The sequence below is a fragment of the Rhipicephalus microplus genome, chromosome X (assembly GCF_043290135.1).
Source record: "Rhipicephalus microplus isolate Deutch F79 chromosome X, USDA_Rmic, whole genome shotgun sequence".
Lineage (NCBI taxonomy): Eukaryota > Metazoa > Arthropoda > Arachnida > Ixodida > Ixodidae > Rhipicephalus > Rhipicephalus microplus.
Genome location: NC_134710.1, coordinates 317,706,440 through 317,725,720, shown reverse-complemented (window position 1 = coordinate 317,725,720; position 19,281 = coordinate 317,706,440). Strand labels below are relative to the sequence as shown.

The following is a 19,281-nucleotide window of genomic DNA, read 5'->3' as shown; positions in this document are numbered from 1 at the left end:
GGTCTGTCGACTTCCCAGGAAAGCAATTTCGACCGCCGATCAGGCGTCGGGGAGGTGCCCATACATTGTTATTAATAAGGGCCGTTCCACGCGCTTCCCTCACAGCCGCAACACACGTGCCGGGACCCCTACCGCATGCAAGTGGGGGACGAATAAGCCAATTGGCGACGCTCTTTCACCCTCCGCAGCGCCGCCAATTGGCTTATTTGTCCCCCGTTTGTGTGCGGTAGGGGTTCCGGCACGTGCATTGCGGCTGTGCGGGAAGCGCGACGAACGGCCCTAAACGCCGACCCTGCCTCCGCGACCCTCGAGTAGCCGCTCTCCCTAACCCATGGAAAGCTGTTTCCTTCCTCCATGCCCTGACTGCTTTTAAAGACGATAGTCTTTCTTGGGGACCTTCGAGGCAAAAAATTTTGGTCTGTCTGTGTGTACATTTGTCTGTTTGTCCACTCTTGACGGCATCGGGTATTTGAAACGGCCGACCTCATCCGCAGCGCCCACCATTGTTGCTTAAGGTTGAGTGTTCAAGCTTGTGTGTTTGTCAATTAAAGAGCAATTATTGTGCATTTCTGGGGCACCATGACAACGCGTTTGTATTCTGCATGTGCGTCTTTTACTAGAAAAGGCATACATAGGTAATTTTAAAGACCATAGCGCTTATCACGCTGCGCTGACCATGCAGCGCCTGCACGGAAAGGCGAGTGTTTCCAACGATTTGCTAAAACGAGACTGTGGTGGCACCTACCCGTCTCCTTATGTTCTACACCTTATCACCTCTGAGAGGGGCGAGCACACATGTCTCAGAGCCACGCGCTTTGTTTTTGAAGAAAACTGCCAGAAGGCGCTCATGTTTCACGTGTGACGTGGCTTGATGCGCTCGTTCGCCTCCGCTGCACGCTCGAGGCACTCTAACGCAGCGCCTACAGAATACCACTAACTTATTTTCTTGTGCAGAACATCAAATAAATGTCTTGTTCACTCCACCCGCAAGACGATCGTCTTTCGATGACATTTGCAGATTACATGCAGATACGGGGTCAATTTTGTTTACGTGCGAGTTTGACGGACCTTTCAAGCAAGCTACCCAACCTGCCTCCTTCCCGTGTTTTGGTTTTCAAGGTCGCCCTCCCGCCGCATCCTCCCCTCTCTTTATCGCAACTCCTTGCCCTTTTGTCGCAAGTCTGGTCTTCTCTCTTGATCACAACCCCTTCGCCCGTCTCCACCACTCCGCGACGCCCGCTTCCCTGGCTCGAATTAGTTTCGTTTTGTGACTGGAAACGGGCCCAGAGCTGTTCCACGTGTTCTGGCATGTGTGTCGCATGTGCGCGTCTTGCTTGTTCTTGGTGTGCGTGTGTGGTCATGACAGCCGACGGGAGGACTTGCACGCTTTTCCCTGCCGCTCAACAAACATGGAAAGTATGACCGCTTGGCTTGAGCGTAATCCGCGCGTTAGGTGCCGCGTTGCGGAGCGCTTGCTCATAGCTGTTGACCACCTGGCAGCCAGCTTGCCGCTTCGGGCGTCTTGGTATTCAGCTGTGGAGATGGTGAATATTTCGTGGGTGGCGGTAACTGCTACATGTGCGCGAAACAGTTTTCACGAGGCCGACTTCGTTCACGTCGGGCTCGATGCCGAGCCTGAAGCTTCCGAACTGCGGCAGCGATTTGTGGCAGCGCCTCGTAGACTCCGACCTGGAAGAGCGGGTGGGACATCTGTTGCGATGGTGTAATTACGGTCGATGATGATGCTGTCACTGCGGAAATGTGCACGGATTGGGGCATTGTGAATGAAGTCTGTGGCGAGAGCAATTTGGAGAACTCGGATTGCGAGAGCGACAAAACCTGTGCGTCATGCAGCTTATGCCACGGGCCTCGGCGAACGAGCACCCTGCCATTTTAAATGAACTCGAGACCGCCCTTATCGCTTCTGCTCTTCAAAACACGTGCATCACGGACTTTTTGGGGCACAAAAAGTTTGTGTTTTCTTTTGCAACTTTTTTAAAAGCTGTGTTTCATTCATTAAGAACTTCGGGATACAGTGAACGGATTCCGCGTCACGCTCAGGTTCGTTATAAGCGGGCTCGACTGTAGTTGAGGAAGTGATGTTTGTTTAGTCGGTATGCTAGGCTATGCTGAGTGCAGCATATAGTCTGAGGTGTGTTCATACAGTATCAAACCATCGTTTTTCACACATAAACTTGGACACATAAAACACATAAACACTAACTTTCACACATAAAAGAATTGGAGATGTCCTGTTTTGACATATGGAAGTGATCTTATGCGCATGCATAGATTTTTTTTCCCCCATTGAAGAAAGCGTTACTTCAGGACAGCCAGCTCGTGTATGAAGATGTATAATAAGCACTTGTCAAATTGCAGCACGTTGTAAAATCATGGCATTGCATGAACAGAAACACTATCAAATTTTGCCAAAAGCTTGATAGTACACTCAAACCTCGTTATCACGAAGTTGAAGGGGAGCAACAATTACTTTGTTACATCCATTATTTTGTTATATCGATTATAGCAGTTTGTGGCCATGTATGCTAAGACGGGTGCCGCACACCTATAAGCATGCAAAGAAGGAAACCGCCTTGCGGCCGAATGTACCGCTGCGCGACCACGCGTGACATGGAAAATAAACTCAGTCGAATCTCATTAATTTGAACTTTCCGGTAATTCGAACTCACGCTGAGGTCCCGTCAAAGCTATGTGTATTCCAATGGGCAAAAGCGCCCTGTAATTCAAACGCGCAAGCACTTGCGACGGTTAACTCGAACATACCGAAAATTCTCTCAGCACCATGCCGAATCCCGCGGCGGCACCTCTAACGCTGCGTGCGAAGAAGGAAAAGAAGAAAAGGAAAGACTGTGGTGGATTGTTTGCTCTCTCTCTCAAATGCCGATCTGCGACGCGCCTGTTCCACACTTCTCTTTTTTTCGTCTCTGCACGTAGAGACCCTTCTCCTTTCAAGGCCTCACGCGCAGAGAGAGGAAAAAAAATGCTGTTGCGGAGAGTCCTCCTTTCTTGGTGCAGAGTAAGCAGCCATGGTAGCAGCAGAGACGCAGTTGTTGCCGTCGTGAGAGGGAAATCGCTTTGCACCACGGCACCCGCTGAGTGCTTTCTCGATCCTCTCCACTGGCTGTGTGAGGACTGCTCTCTCGGCCGTGAGGGGTGTGGCTGTAAGGTCGGCACCGGAGTTTTGGAAGAGCTGCTCCGAACGAGCGTCAAACTCCGCAGAAACGCTATACTTTACACACTACGGTCGTTTTTTTTTTTAATAGACTATTTCATTGACTAATTTAGTTTTTTATGTCTGTTTACTGGTAAATTTTAGTTCGTTACAACGAGGTTTAAAATGCATGGTTCTCAATGAAGTTTTCAAGAAGAATATCATGTACTTCAGTATATCCATCATTTCGTTATATCCCATAACGTTATGACGAGGTACCCTGTGAAAACTGTTCGCCATATTTAACAGGCTTTCGAGCACCTCTTTCATAAACGAATGGTACATCGTCAAAGGTGGCCACACATCGGCAAACCACAAAGTGCATTCATGCCGACTCTCAAAAAACCTATGATGAGAATGTCATTGAGTGGCGAAAAATTTTGGAGGTGGACCATACCATCACAGTTTAAGGACTGGCAAACAAGATTTGGGTAGGCATTGGACCAGTACCGTATTTATTCGAATAGAGTCGAGCCCGCTTATAACGAACCCGAGCCTCGCGTGGCATCCGTTCACTGTATCCCGAAGTTCGAAGTTAATGAAACACAGCTTTTAAGGGGGGACATGGGTCTTAGGGCTCTCTCATTCATTTTTTAACCAAATGTGACAAAAGATGGCATGCTTACTTAGTTTGTTCTCCCGATTCTCAAAATGTAAAGGTTTTTTCTGTAGCTTCATTAGTTACCGTATAAACACGTGTAAGGGCTGCACTTTTTTTTTCAGGAAATGAGGGCCAATTTTCAGGGTGCGGCCCATACACGGAACTTTTTTTTAGTAAACTAAAAACAACGTACCACTTAGCGAACGAAGAGCGTTTATTGCAGTATGCCGCGTTTGCAGTTATTTGTCGTCACTCGACGAGTCCTCTAACTCGGAGTCCGAGATGGTGTGTTGCAGAGCACCATCATTCCACAAACAGTCATCTTTGGTGCCATCCAGGCTGTTGGATATCCCAGTGACCTTAAAACTTCGGGACACAATGTCCGTCGACACCGAGCTCCACGCCGACAATACCCAAACGAGAACAGTAGCAAGCGGTGCCCTCTTCAGCCGTCCGGTCGGTGTCTGCTCATGGTTGCCGGTTGCCATCCATTCCGTGTAGAGTCTTCGGAATTCAGCTTTGAACGGTCGATTCATGCTCACATCCAGTGGTTCCAACATTCCTTTGAGGCCGCCTGGAATTACGGCCATGTCTGTGCCGACACGGCGCAGCTGCTCCTTCACCTTATCGGTAAGGTGGCCGCGGAAACTATCCAACACTAAATGTGAATGTTTGGCCAACAAAGCTCCTGGTCTGTTCTGCCAAACACTTTTCACCCAGTCAAGCACCATATCATCGTTCATCCATCCCTTCTCTTGGGCTCTAACTATGATGCCCTTGGGGAAAACCTTGTTGGGAATTCTTTTCCTTTTCAAAGTAACGTACGGGGGGGTAGCCTTTGCCCATCCGCGGTCACACAAAGCATCGCGGTGCAGCGTTGGCGCTCAGCGCCGGTGATCCGCACGGCGACACTCTTCTTGCCTTTTACTTCGACTGTGTAGTTCTCGGGAGATTTAAACCACACAGGAGTTTGATCAGCGTTCGCTATTTGCGACAACAGATAATTGTGCTGATGGCGCAGGCCGATGGCATGCTTGTGAAAACTAAGCACCTTTTCGGTATAGTCTTCTGGCAGCCGCTGGCACAGCATAGTCCTTCGTTGAAAGGAGAGTCTCTTCCTTTTCAGAAACCTTCGCACCCAGCCAGCACTAGCCTTGAAATCCCCGGCCGGTATATTTTTCGCACGTGCTAAGGCTAGTGCCTTCATGTGCAGCATGTCCGTAGTGAGCGCAAAACCATCGTTACGCACCTCAATCACATAGCGGAGCAACTCCTCTTCCAAATCAGGATACTTGCACTGTTTTCCTCAGAAAGCGCACTTTTTGATGTTGGTATTCTACAAGGCTTTCTTCTGAGCGCACCAATGTCGAACACACTTCTTGTCAATGTCGAATTTTCTGTTGGCGGCCCGTTTCTCGTGCTCTAGAACAAGCTCAATCACCTTCAACCTATAGCCAGCTGTATAGCTATTCAGCTGCTTGCCCATCGTGCTATAACGTAAACGTCCCGCAGAAAACTAGCTAGAGTCCCAGAGTCATTCAACGGTGCGCAAAACTCGAGCACATGGCAAGCTGAACAGCACAATAACCGAACAACACACAAATACCAAAGTTGGTGATGCTAATGCTGATATGGATAGCGCGTTTGTATATAAGTGCCAGAAGTTGAAGATACCGTAATTACTCGAATCTAACGCGCACCTTTTTTCCGGTTAAGCGAGTTCATAAATCGCATGCGCGTTAGAATCGAGTACGAACAAAAACATTAGGTCAATCTATTGCCATTGGCAAACCCAAAATGGCCGCCCCCTACGTGCGTCGGCATGGCGCGTCGGCCATTTCTGCCTATGTGTTTCCCATGTGCGGCACTTCGTACGTGTGCTGAGGAGTTCGTCATCTAGTAGTGCATTAGCATCAACGGCGTGGAAGGGCCGACTCAAAAAACTCGAGTGCACCACGATGCCGCTTTTAAAAGAAAAGTCATCGCGTGTGCAGAAACGGACGGAAATCGGGCCGCATCGCGGTCGTTCGGAGTTCCCGAAACGTGCGTGCGGGACCGACGGAAACAAAAGCAGAAGATCGTCGACAGCAAAGCTTCATGCAAAGGTTTCAGTGAACCACAGCAGGGTCGGTTTCCGCAAATTAAAGAGCTGCTCGGCGAGTATGTGCTTGAGCAGCGACCCGTGACGACAGAACTGCTCCAAGTGCAGGCTATGCAATGAGTCTTAGAAAAAGGTCTAATGCGGAGCCAATTTAAAGCGAGCAGGTGCTGGCTAACTAACTTTATGAAGAGGAAAGGCTTTTCCCTCCGAAGGGGAACATGCATATGCGAAAAGTTTTGCGGAGGAGTACGATGAAAAGCTTCACAGTTTTCAGAGGTTCGTCCTAAACTTGCGGCGCAACAACGGCTACCTGCTTGGGTAAATCGGGAATGCCGATCAGACGCCTCTTTACTTCTACATGCCTGGCACCACAAACGTCGAGAAGAAGGGGGCGAAGCAAGTTCGCGTGCTGACATCGGTCCACGGTAAAACTACAGTGACTGCAATGCTCTGTTACACGTCAGATAAGCACAAGCTTCGCCCGTACCTCATATTTAAATGGAAGACGCTCCCGAAAGGAGTCGTTTTTTCAAGTGGAGTGATCGTGCGGGCCAGCGAAAAAAATGGGTGCGCATTGCAATCGATGTCTTAGTTTTTTGTTTTGTTTTTTTTTCTTGTCGTGGAAACCGGGTGCGCGTTACAATCGAGGGCGCGGTAGAATCGAGTAAATACGGTAAGTCCCGCTTTAACCTTTAGTTGGCGGGTGTATGAACACTACTGAAAAAACTTAAAATTTTTAGCCAACTTCATGAACATATTAGCATGAAGAAAACCAACAAATTATTCGAATGACGTACTATATAGTGATGATAATTGCGTTCTCTAACGCCATCTATTGACAACGCCTAGTAGCTCACACACGCGCACGCATTTTGAATACGTATCGGTCAAGGAAAGTGCAGATGCGGCCCTACACGCATATATATTTTTTTAATATGTGCTTCTTAAAAACGGGATGCGGCCCTTACACGAGTGTGGCCCTTACACGCGTGTATACGTTAATTAAATAACCAAGATAACAATTTCTATTGTTCTTACCGCAATAGAAAAATAATCACCTGTCAAAAATTTATAAATGACATAGGGATTGACAGCAGAAAGCATAAGACATACAACATAGGAAGCACTTTTTTGATTGGGTCATTATTTCTTACTTTACAGTACACTAAACTTTTCAGCCCTGAATGTGGCCATTGTGTGGTCACACAAAAGATTAGTTTAAAAAACTTGCATCAAGGGAAATCAAAATCTGCTTCCTATATTGTGTGCTCCAAGCATATAGCTTCATGCTGCAAAAAAAAATATTCTGCTTTCTGTAATAGTTTCAGATATACTGCTGTAATTTTCATGCAGGGTGTACAAAATAGCCATTTTGAGAAAATGAAGAAAACTATGAATTCTAACATTTTAAACTGTAAAAATGTATAAACTTATAATTATATAGCCATTGCCATATAAACGAATGCTAGAAAGCCTAAGGAGTGCAATGCTGCAAGCTGATCGAAAATTGAACGAGTACTTCACGAATTACAGCACAGTAAAATTCATTGCATGTAACCAAATACAGAAATTTTTATAATAAAATAAAAAATGAATTTGCCCATTAAAGAAAGGTTCCCAGCATTGTTTCTTGTGCACATTTAGCTACATTGTGCAAAAACGATTACAGCTCTAGCTGTCCTAGGTCCACTTTTACCGAACAAGCAAAAGAATGTGGCCAAAATTTGTGCTTCGAGAATAATGCTGTTAAAACTTTATTTCGCCGTTCTGAGGGAAAAATATCATAGCACACATACTTTTAGTCAGTTAATATGCACCGGGAATGTAATAGGGCTGATTGTTTGCACGAGCATGTCGCTTCTTCTAGTCCTGTAGCAAGTTGTCGCCGTGTGCTCGTCTGCCGCGAGGCCGCTTATCAGATCGGTGACTGTACCGACGGCGATGTATGACAAATAAGCGCGCGTCATCCGCAATCCGTCGAATAACACGGCGGTGTTTCCGGCTTGTCCAGAATGAGTTACCCGTAAATGTCACGAATCAAAGTTGCTCCCTCGCTCATCAATTTCGAGGCTGCACGAGTGCCAAGGTGTTGGTTTCCTTTTCACGTAAGACTGCTGCATTTTCGAGCGGAGATCGCGACAACATTGCGAACATGTCGTTAAAAGCAGTCTGCCTGTTGCCAGTAGCCTCCATTGCGGGGGGCGGTGAGCATGTTCACCGCAAATGGATTGACTTTCTGTTGTTTGTCGACGCGCGGCGTACTCCACTCTGACGACCCGTCGCGCAGTTCAAGGTCCTTTCGTCAAGCGGGGGGAACTGCGGCATAGGCGCGTTTAGCGATAAGACTGCGCTTCCGTTCCTTCACTACAAAGATTGATATCTCTTGTAGCTTCTGCTTTTTACTTGCCGTCCTCTAACTGATAAGGCTGCAAAACACAGCCGTTCTCGGTAACGTTGTCGGCAACCAATGGGCTCGTACGGGAGTTAGGCCTACACCGGTGACTCAGCGACCGCCGTTGACCGCGTCGAGTTCGTTATCCTCGTTGTCCTGAGCCATAGCGGGGCTCTTTCTGAAGTTCACAGCGAACGAACGACCGCCACACCCGCTTCACAAATTACTGTAGCACGGAACTTCTTTACTGCCGCAGGCAGTCAGTAGCATCATGACAAAATGGCGCATGTCCGTGCGCGTCACGATGGTGAAGCAGACGTCGAAAGCGCCCCTTGGCCAATCGGATGCCTAGGTTTTGTCACGTGCCCCAAGCAGCCAATTGAATCGCGTGCTAGTGGCTCTCGATGACGTGCTTTTGCTAAAAAACCAATGAGCAAGGCGAGCCAGCGGTGGTGGGAAATCGAAGATGAAGAACTACCCTTCCAAATGAGACCAAGATGAACACGATAGCTCGTGCGTAACGGCAACAGTTCGGCGCGGAAAAAGCACGATTGTAGCGTCAATTTGCACTCACATTCATCTCACAGGGATGTTATAAATTGATTTTGCGCCAGAAATAATGACGCGAGCAGCTAGAAACTTCTCAGATAGGTGCAGAAATAGGTACAGATTCCGAAAATGTCAGCTTCCAAAAGTCGATTTTTTTGCGATTTTTGGCCTTCTAAGACCCGTGTCCTCCCTTGAAAAAATTGCGAGTGAAAACAGAAACTTTTTTGCCCCAAAAATCTTTGATGCACCTGTTTCAAAGAGCAGAAGCGATAAGGGTGGTCTCGAGTTCATTTGATACGACAGGGTGCTCATTCGCCAAGGCCTGTGGCATAAGCTGCGTGAGGCACTGGCTCCAATGTTTTGTCGTTCTCGCAATCCGATTCCTCCAAATCGCTCTCGACACTTACTTCATTCACAATGCCCTAATCCGTGCACGGTTCCGCCTTGTCGGCATCATCATCGGCCGTAATTTAAACCATCGCAACACATGTCCCACCCGCTCTTTCAGATCGGAGTTGACGACGCGCTGCCAGAGTGATCCTGTTCGGAAGCTTCAGGTTTGGCATCGGGCCTGACGTCGACGAAGTCAGCCTCGCAAAAACAGTTTTATGCGCATGTAGCCGTCACCGCCACCCACGAAATTTTCACGATCTCCACAGCTGAATACCGGGACCCCCGAAGCGGCAAGTTGGCTGCCAAGTGGTCAACAGCTATGAGCAAGCGCTCCGCAACGCAGCACCTAACGCGCGTATTACGCTCAAGCCAAGCAGTCACGCTTTCGACATTTTTTCGAGCGGCAGGAAAAAGCGTGCAAGTCCTCCCGTCTGCCATCAGGACCACACACGCACACCAAGAGCGAGCAAGACGTGCACACGCTACACATATGCCAGAACGTGTGGAACAGCTCTGGCCCCATTTCTAGTCAGAAAACGAAACTAATTTGAGCCAGCGTGGCTGGCGCTGCAAAGCGGCGGAGACGGGCGAAGTGTTTGTGATGAAAAGAGGAGAGCAGATTTGCGAGAGAAGAAGGGCAAGGAGTTGCGATAAAGTGAAGAGAGTGGGGGATGCAGCTGGAGGGCGTCCTTGAAAACCAAAACACACGTGAAAGAGGCAGGTTGGTTAGCTTGCTCAAAAGGTCCACGAAACGCGCAACTCGCACGTAGAAAAACTTATAAGTGTGCCTGCGCGGGCGGAAGCCTAAGCACAGCCGCCTGCATCAGTGCGCGCGGCATTCAAGAAATCGGCGGCCGTGGTCGAAAAATCGTTTTGTTGCGCGGGCGGGTTTGCGTGGCCTCACGAACTTCGATATTTTGCGATTCGTTCCATGCAAATGAACAGCCGTTTTCGCGTGTGAAGGGCATGCTGAGCCGTGTGTGAAGTGAGCAAAAACAAGCCCTAAACACGAAACGAATCAAAAATTATCAGAGTCGGTGGGGTGCACTAGACGCCGACTATTGGATACAGACGGTGGCCGACGATGTTGGCAAATGGTCTGGTCACTCCAGGCCGGCGACACTAATGAAAGTACCAGTGATCAAAAACAAGGTAGATGGCCGACCGGTCTTCACAAGATCTGTGGCAGTGTGGAATCATGGGCGCCGTCTGGCGATGCGAGGGGCTCACAGTAGTGGGGGTCAAAGGACGGAGGGATGCGTAACAAAAAGCAGTCGGAGCTTGGAGAAAGGAAACAGCTTTCCTCCCTCCATGGGTAGGGGAGAGCGGCAACTAGAGGGGCACAGAGGCAGGGTTGGCATTTAACAATAAGAATCTATGGGCACCTCGCCGATGCCCGATCAGTGGTCGAAAGTGGTTTCCCAGGAAGTCTGCAGAGCGCCGACTTCGTTTGCTGTAACTAATCAGCGGCGTTCAGAGACGTTCGTTGTAGGTGCGATTTTGTGCAATTGAACCAATGTATATTTTCATGGTCTCGCAGATATTGTTTGTTTTAAGTGGGGTTGTTACCGTATTTACTCGACTCTACCGCGCCCTCGATTGTAACGCGCACCCGGTTTCCACGTCAAAAAAAAAAAAAAAAAAAAAAAACTAAGACATCGATTGCAATGCGCACCCATTTTTCTCGTTGGCCCGCACGATCACACCACACGGGAAAACGACTCCTTTCGAGAGCGTCTTCCGTTTAAATATGAGGTACGAGGGAAGCTTTTGCCTATCTGACGTGCAACGGAGCATTTCTGTCACTCTAGTTTTACCGTGGCCCGATGTCAGCACACGAACTTGCTTCGCCCCCTTCTCCTCGACGGTTGTGGTGCCAAGCATGTCGAATTAAAAAGGCATCTGATCGGCATTCCCGATTCGCCCAAGCAAGTAGCCGTTGTTGTGCCACAAGTTTAGGACGAACCTCTGAAGACTGTGAAGCTTTTCTTCGTACTCTTCCGGCAACTTCCGGCATATGCCTGTTCGCCTTCGAAGGGAAAAGCCTTTCCTCTTCATAAAGTTAGTTAGCCAGCACCTGCTCGCTTTAAACTGGCTCCGCATTAGCCCTTTTTCTAAGGCTAACTGCATAGCCTGCTCTTGGAGCAGTTCTGTCGTCACGGTCCGCTGTGCCGCTCACTGCTTAATCACATACTCGCCGAGCAGCTCTTCAATTTGTGGAAACCGACCCTGCTGTGGTCCACTGAAGCCTTTGCGTGAATCTTTGCTATCGACAATATTCTGCTTTTGTTTCCGCCAGTCCCGCACGCACGTTTCGGGAACTCCGAACGACCGCGATGCGGCCTGATTTCCGTCCGTTTCGGCACACGCGATGACTTTTCTTTTAAAAGCGGCATTGTGGTGCACTCGTCGAGTTTTTGAAGTCGGCCCTTCCATGCCGTCGATGCTAATGCACTACAAGATGACAAACTCCTCAGCACACGTACGAAATGCCGCACATGGGAAACACATAGGCAGAAATGGCCGACGCACCATGCCTACGCATGTAGGGGGCGGCCATTTTGAAAGTGCCGATGGCAATAGAATGAACGTATTCATTTTATTTTCGTACTCGATTCTAACATGCATGCGATTTATGAACTCGCTTAAGCGGAAAAAAGGTGCGTGTTAGATTCGAGTAATTACAGTATAAGTGGGCTGGATTGTGTAGGTCAAGCTTTTTTTTTTCTGAAAATGTTGTTTATAATCAACTATGAACCTATATTCGTGACTAAAGAATCTGGACCTATATTCACGATGAAACCAACTAGAAATACCGAGTTTAGGGTGTTCAACTGCCTCGTCTGCAGTTCTTCAAGGGGTTCCTGCTGCATACGCATGATACATACCATAAAATCTCAAATAAAGACCCCCATCCTTCTTTCCTACTGCCTAAGTAATTGAGGAAAAAGTTAGTCATGTAATAGCCACGTACTGCCCCCGCGAATAGCAGCCGATGCACAGTGTTTGCGATGAAACCCGCAATTTCCCTAGGTATTGGTCGGTAAGTCCCTAGTCTCTAGCCTGCCTTCCGGCGCGCAGCTGGACTACTGGCCTGAGTCCTCACCACTTCTCGCTTTGTTCATTGTACGATTGGCGTGACCGAGTTACGGTTCGCATTTAGTTTAGGCGCTGCGCTCTGCTCCCTACGGTAGCTATAGTTCGCATTTAGTTTAGGCGCTGCGCTTTGCTCTCTACGGTAGCACTAAATTTGCTTGTCCCCAAGAACAGCATGAAGTCTATGTAAGTGAGATAATTAGAGGTTGCCAGGGGGACCGTCTGTTTGCGTGCAAATGTCGGCTTCTTGTCTTTTGTGGCCCTGCAATCAACAGTGGTGGCAGCAAGGACGACGACATTTGGGAAGTAGCGAATGCTTGCGTAGAATCCGATGACGACATCATCGATGGCAACACGGTCATGTGTTTGGGATGGCGTCACTTCCGAATTGAGCGGAAGTAGTAGTGTCGGCTGCTAGCGCTCTTTTGCGGAGAAAGCACTGAACTACGATTAACCTGCCGTCCCCATAGGAAAGCATGCGATGTCGCAGGCATCTTTCGAGAGAAGGCGCTGTTCTATACTAAAAAAAAAATGATCAACCTATTTTCGAATATTTTTTTATGTTTTTGCCCGACCTATTTTCGAGTAGATACAGTTCATTTACAGTCGCCGACCAACTCCAACAAAAATTGGGACTTGTTGGATATATCGGACTTGTGCACCATCAAGGTTCCCACAGTACTAATGCATTGTTTCATTCAATTTTTAAGACAAATTTGCACCCTAAAGTCCAGACTAAACCTCTTGTTTTGAGCTATGCCACTTCATTTTGAAATTTTTATTTTTTTTATTTTTTTTAAATTTTAATGCATACTGCAGACCTTCACAGGTCCAGGCAGGTGGGCACGGTACAAGTAGCAAGTACATGTTAGGCACTCAAGTCACGTAGAAAAGGAAAAAGGAAAGAATTCAACATACAAGTACAGGTTTACACACCCAACACACTGTTTACACACAGTAAATCAACCAAAGGGAATTTTTAAACAGAGTCTTTTAGAAGGTTCCATTCTTCCACTGTTCTTGAAAAAAAAGAAAATTTAAATGCATCTGTCCGTGCAAAGTAAGGTGTAAATCAGCCTTGTTGAAATTTTTTATTGGCTTGGTAAAGTTTGACTTCTAGTAGATAGTTGTGTGGCCTCTAAGATCAGAAGTGCGCACAATCTCCCAGTTTCAGAGGCCGTGTGTGATCTTCCTTGGCTAGCTCGATTGTCTACGGGACTCAATTCAGTCAGCCTTATCATCATCAATAATACATCAGTAGGTTGTTTTTTTTCTGTGCGTTTTTTTTTCTGGTTGTCGTTGCGCACGTGGTCCTGTTAGTGTTGAGTTAAGTTTTTTTTAAGCCGTTGTGCTCGTCACATGTTTTCTGCTGTTCGTGATTGCTCCGTAGTTACCGTGCTTAGCTACTGACCTGAAACACACGGGTAATTTTTTGGCCGTTGCGCTAGCGTTCTGTTAGTGGCAAAATGCTGGAGGATTGTGTGCTGTTCGATGTCGGTGCAAGTAAAACAACCTTAGATCGTGTCGTTAAATCCCAACAATGTGGCAAAACATTGCATGCATTTTTTTATGACCGGCATCAAGTTTCATTTGCCGGGTGCCATGGAGCCACCAAATGGTTGACGGCAGCGACTGCCAACGCACTTGACTATGATGTTACCACAGCCCAAATAGAACCAAATTTGCTTGTCCCCAAGAACAGAATAAAGCATGCAGTATTGGGGATCTTTTTATGCACCTCTAATCCAAATAAACTTAATTTTCAAGTCTTCACCATTTTTTTGGACTGTTCTATTTTTCGGACCATTTTGCGGTCGCCGTCAGGTTCGGAAAATTGGTCAGGAAATGTGCTACAAACTGCTAACAATGAAACCAAAGAGGAAACAAAAATTGTGGAGCCCTTCCACTCTGTGCAGGTGGATGACAAGCAAAGCACACATTACACTGAGGTGACACAGAGTGTCGTACCATAACTGATCACACATCCTGTAGCTAAATTCAAAACATCTGTCCAGAAAATTCCTTCTGAATTAAGTCTGTCCTCCATTTAGGGATGGACAACTGATCTTTGTGGACCCAGTATTTTACATTGCAACAGAAAGCTCTCCCTTGATGGTGGCTTATACTTGCAACAGTTCATTCGACAACTGCAAGAATATTTTCTAAGCAGACTCTTTTTTATATGACAAGGCTCCTTAAAAGTTTGTACCACCTCTAGCAATGCTGCGAAGTGGTTGCGATGCTGATAGCCTTCCTTGCAAATTGTGAAAACCATTATTCCGCTTTCACAGGAGTAAGTGCAACTACTGTCAGCCATCTAAATTTTGATATTTTTAGACATTTTTGAATATAAAAAGCTGTTCGAATAAGTTGGCATTGTTGTGCAGACCTTTATAGCATTTGTACCTCGGCTCTATCTCTCGAATTACCAGGACGATAGCCAGGTAGGGGGATTTGGTGTTTTTCAAGCCCTTCAGCAAGTGCCCATCTCCCCCTTCATCGAAAAAGTTCTTAGCTACAGGCCTGCCAAGTACACTCCTACTTTGAGGATGGCTGTCCCCTGCCATGGTTTTTCTGCCGAGAGACAAGCAAAGTAAAATAAGTTAAAGCGTAACCTCACTTTGCCGCGTTGTCGATAGCGCATAATGGCGAAATTCAAAGCAAGCATCATGGATTGACTTGGAACACAGAACTGATTACATGCTTACGAATAACTTGATCTAATGACAGCTGGAACTGATTGCATGGTCACTTTCGTATGAACATGTCTTGACGCTCCAAATGCTCGTTATCTTGTGACATGCCTTTCTTGCCTCGCCAGGCAGGTGGTCCTGGTACTTGTCCAACTTTCGCTAGCCTTTTAGCTTACTCGCCTAATCTATAAATGTTGCCTAATACATTGCATGCTTCCATTCAAGATCATTATGTCGTGTAAAGGCACTGCCACTTTTCTGCTTGTCACTGCACATTTTGCTTTAAGAAGGACTATAGTTGAAAAAAAGAATACTCTATTTTTGTACTTAAAACAAGACCATCAACCACATACAATAGTCAGTCATGTGACAAACCAGAGCTTCCTCTCAAATCTGGTCATCCATGTGACAGCAGCTGAAGGGTTCAAAGCCCACTGCTGTCTTCTTTCTCCACACATATACATGTTACATTTATTTGAAACTAAAAAGGGGACGTCAGAGTTATACGTGTGCTTGATTCTCCCACACAGGGTTCCGAGTCTGTCACCCCTCCACAGCAGCCACTGCACCAGGTAGGTTGGGAATTCATGATGTATTGTAGAAACAGCTAAGCAATGTGCTAGGAGGCAGAAATTGGAGAGCATTGTCTGTTATTGCTTATGTGTCACATATTGGCATGTGCTAAGCATGAATTTATTTAAAATGCATGTATGCTCAATTGTATGAATTGTCAAGTCTTATCTTTTAGCAGTTACCGTGGGAGCTTGTGCCAGCCACCGGTGCCACCCCGTTGGAGATACTCCTGGAACCTCGTGAGTTTAAATTTGTATTTCAAATGTGTGCAATTGTATTGGTTGAAATTCAGTGTCCCCGGTGTAGATTTTGATGCCTCTTGGAAGTTGCGTGAATCAAGGGAGAAACATCTCTGCAATTGTAGGCTTCCTACAATTCAGATACGTGTTTAACTCCAGCTTGACTTGTTGAATTGTTTTGTCTAATGTGACCGTGCACTTCAACCCTTTGAGGGTCAAAGGTAATGTGACCGTGCACTTCAACCCTTTGAGGGTCAAAGGTGTACATTTACAGTATTCATGAATTTAAATGAGACATCAAATTTTTTAGTATACAATTGATTCGAATATATTGAACTCGAAGGAGATCACAAAATAGTTCTATATATCGATGATTCGATATAAGTGTAGTGACAAATATGGGCTCTAAGAACGACGAAGAAGACGTTTGTTGTGGCGGAGGCTTGTGCTGCTGCAGCTGCTGCTGAAACTGCTGGTTGCTGTCTCGGTGCTGTTAGGCCCAATAAGCGGTTGCTCTACCCCGGCGTGCGTCCAGCAGTATTCCTACATTTGGTGGAGAGTGCTGGTTGTCTCAAACTGGAACTCCGTTCACGGACTCTACCTCAGCCCCTCGCCTCGTCAATGCCTGACAACATGACCCAGCCCCCTGCAGTGATAACCCCATCTGTCACCTGTTCCAGAATGCCACGACAGCGAGATCCAGTCATTTTCAATGCGACCGGCGACCAAGACGCCAAAGACTGGCTGTCGCAGTATGAAGCGGTAAGTGCCCACAATAAGTGGGATGACACAGACAAGCTCGCTTACCTCAATTTCTATCTCGCGGGTGTGGCAGAACTGTGGTTTAACAACCACAAAGCGAAAATACCCTCTTGGCCTACCTTAAAGATGTGCTTCGCAGAAGTCTTTGGCTGACCCGCTGTTTGCAAGCTCTGAGCCGAACAGCGCCTGCGCTGCTGCGCACAGCGCTCAGGCGAGACCTTTACCTCGTATATTGAGGATGTTTTGGACCTCTGCCGTCGTACCGATTCAGAAATGTCTGACACTGACAAAATACGGCACATCATGAAAGGTATCGAGGACGATGCCTTTCACATGCTCGTTGCGAAAAACCCGCAAACCGTCGCCCAGCTTATTCAGCACTGTCAGAGTTTCGACGAGCTGCGGAGAGAGCGGATTTCTACTCGACGTCCAAACCTCGACACGACCTCTACATCTGGGTTAACCATTGGTGCCGTTTCCTCCGAACAAACCACGTTAATGCAGCAAATCCAGCAGTTTGTCCGAGAAGAAATTTCGCGCCAATTGTCTCTTGTGCCGTACGTCCCGACCAGTGAGCACATGCTGACCCCAACGCTTCGAAAGGCAATCGAAGAGCAAGTTTTTGACGGCCTGTCTCCCACATACAATCCTCCGCCTATCTCCACCCCTCTCACTTAAGCTGAGGCCGCCAGACGATCGCCGCCGTCGCTACCAACCGTCACGGATCTTGCTAGACAGCCCCGTCCCCTCTACGCAGCAAGTCCTACCCGTCGCCACCCACCATCTTTTCGCCACCCCACACCACCATCAAGAAACCCTTGGCGCACTCCGGACAATAGGCCAATTTGCTATTTCTGCCAGCTTCCTGGTCACGTAGAATGCTACTGCCGTCGTCGGGTTTACAACCCAACTGCTGGTGAGGCGACTTACGACTCCTACCCTCCAGAGCCACCACAGCCGTCTTCGTTCCACCCCGCATCGTATCAGTCGACGCCACATCGCCGCGGCTTCGACAGGAATCGGTCGCCCTCACCACGGCGCCGCTCTATTTCTCCGACGCTTCCTCGATCACCACCCGCCCAAACGGAAAACTGACCATCGCAGTTCCCGAGGCAAGAGCTGCGCATATATCGAAACCTTCAAGGCCTCCGTTTTTACCTGCTAATGAAATAACTGTGGATATTGATGGTGTACCTGCGAAAGCGCTCGTTGATACTGGTGCTGCCGTGTCTGCGTTTAGTGGTGAACTGTGCCGCAAGTTGAAGAAGCTTACGCTGCCGCTTACCGATGTCTCTCTCCGCACGGCCACTGCGCATCACATCCAACCTTCTGTGGCGTGCACAGCTCGACTGGTCATCCAAAATATTTTGTATGTAGTCGAATTCGTTGTGTTTTCCCCATGTTCACAGGATATCATCTTGGGCTTGGACTTCCTCTGCGCTCATCATGCCGTCGTTCACTGTGCGCGTGCCAAGCTAGAGTTGTCGACGATGTGTGAACTGCCCCTGTGTGAAGCGCCGACGTCTGAAGGACCTTCTTTCAAGCCGCTATCTTCCCGAGTCACCGTAGCCGCGGACACTCGCATCCCTCTTCTATCCTGTGTTCATGTGCCACTCTTCTGCGACGACGCACCCTCTGTCACCGCCCTCTTTATCCCCTCCGACACCTTCGGCTCTCGCAAAAGCTTCCTTCTCCCGTTCGCAGTTGTCACCGTAGAAAACTCACGTGGCTCCATTTATATAACGAACTCGCTTCATTCCCCGGCCATATTATTTCGTGGCGAACTCCTCGGTCACCTTGAGGAAATCGATTCTGTTTCATCTGGTCACCTACCTGATGACTTGTCATCATCTCACTTAAACACCATTACCTCTGACACCACCCCCACTTCATCTCCAGAGGTTTTTTCCCCATCCATTGACCCTAAACTTCCCGTTGCTCAGCGCACCCAACTCCTGGCTTTACTCGATCGCTTCAAGATGTCATTTGACCATAGCCAACCTTCTTTGGGTCACACGTCTGCCATCGTTCACAAAATCGACACCGGTAGCCATGCACCTTTGCGGCAGCGTCCATATCGAGTTTCCCATGCTGAACGCCGTGCCATTGATGATCAAGTGAACAATATGCTTCGACGTGGTGTGATAAAACCTTCAGACAGCCCTTGGGCCTCTCCGGTTGTACTGGTGAAAAAAAAAAAGGACGGCGGCATCAGATTTTGCGTTGATTACAGGCGTCTTAACAAGATCACCAAAAAAGATGTTTATCCGCTGCCCAGAATCGATGATGCCCTCGATTGCCTGCAAGGAGCAGAGTTCGTTTCTTCTTTAGATCTTCGATCCGGCTACTGGCAGGTCCCTATGAATGAAGCCGACCGCTCCAAGACTGCGTTTGTAACGCCTGACGGATTGTACAGGTTTAACGTCGTGCCATTCGGCCTCTGTAATGCGCCTGCCACCTTTGAGCGTCTCATGGACAACATCCTTAGAGGCTTTAAATGGAACACATGCCTGTGCTATTTGGATGACGTCGTCGTTTTTTTGAAGGACTTCAACTCCCACCTCAGCCGTCTAGCAAGCGTCTTGACTTGTCTTTCGAACGTTGGACTGCAGCTGAATTTGAAGAAATGCCACTTCGCTGCCCGCCAGCT

The 19,281-nt window shown here is 47.8% G+C and overlaps 1 protein-coding gene across 7 annotated transcripts in view; it reads left to right on the top strand.

Moving 5' to 3' along the window:
- Positions 1–19,281, top strand: part of LOC119185247 (uncharacterized) — a 255,979-nt gene that overhangs the window by 135,122 nt on the left and 101,576 nt on the right. For 6 of the 7 annotated variants that reach the window (XM_075879542.1, XM_075879539.1, XM_075879544.1 and 3 more), the window contains 2 exons: positions 15,588–15,629; positions 15,806–15,869. In XM_075879542.1, the coding sequence (XP_075735657.1) occupies positions 15,588–15,629; positions 15,806–15,869 (106 nt within the window). The remainder of the gene's footprint in view (positions 1–15,587; positions 15,630–15,805; positions 15,870–19,281) is intronic. The other variant, XM_075879540.1, reaches the window with a different exon arrangement.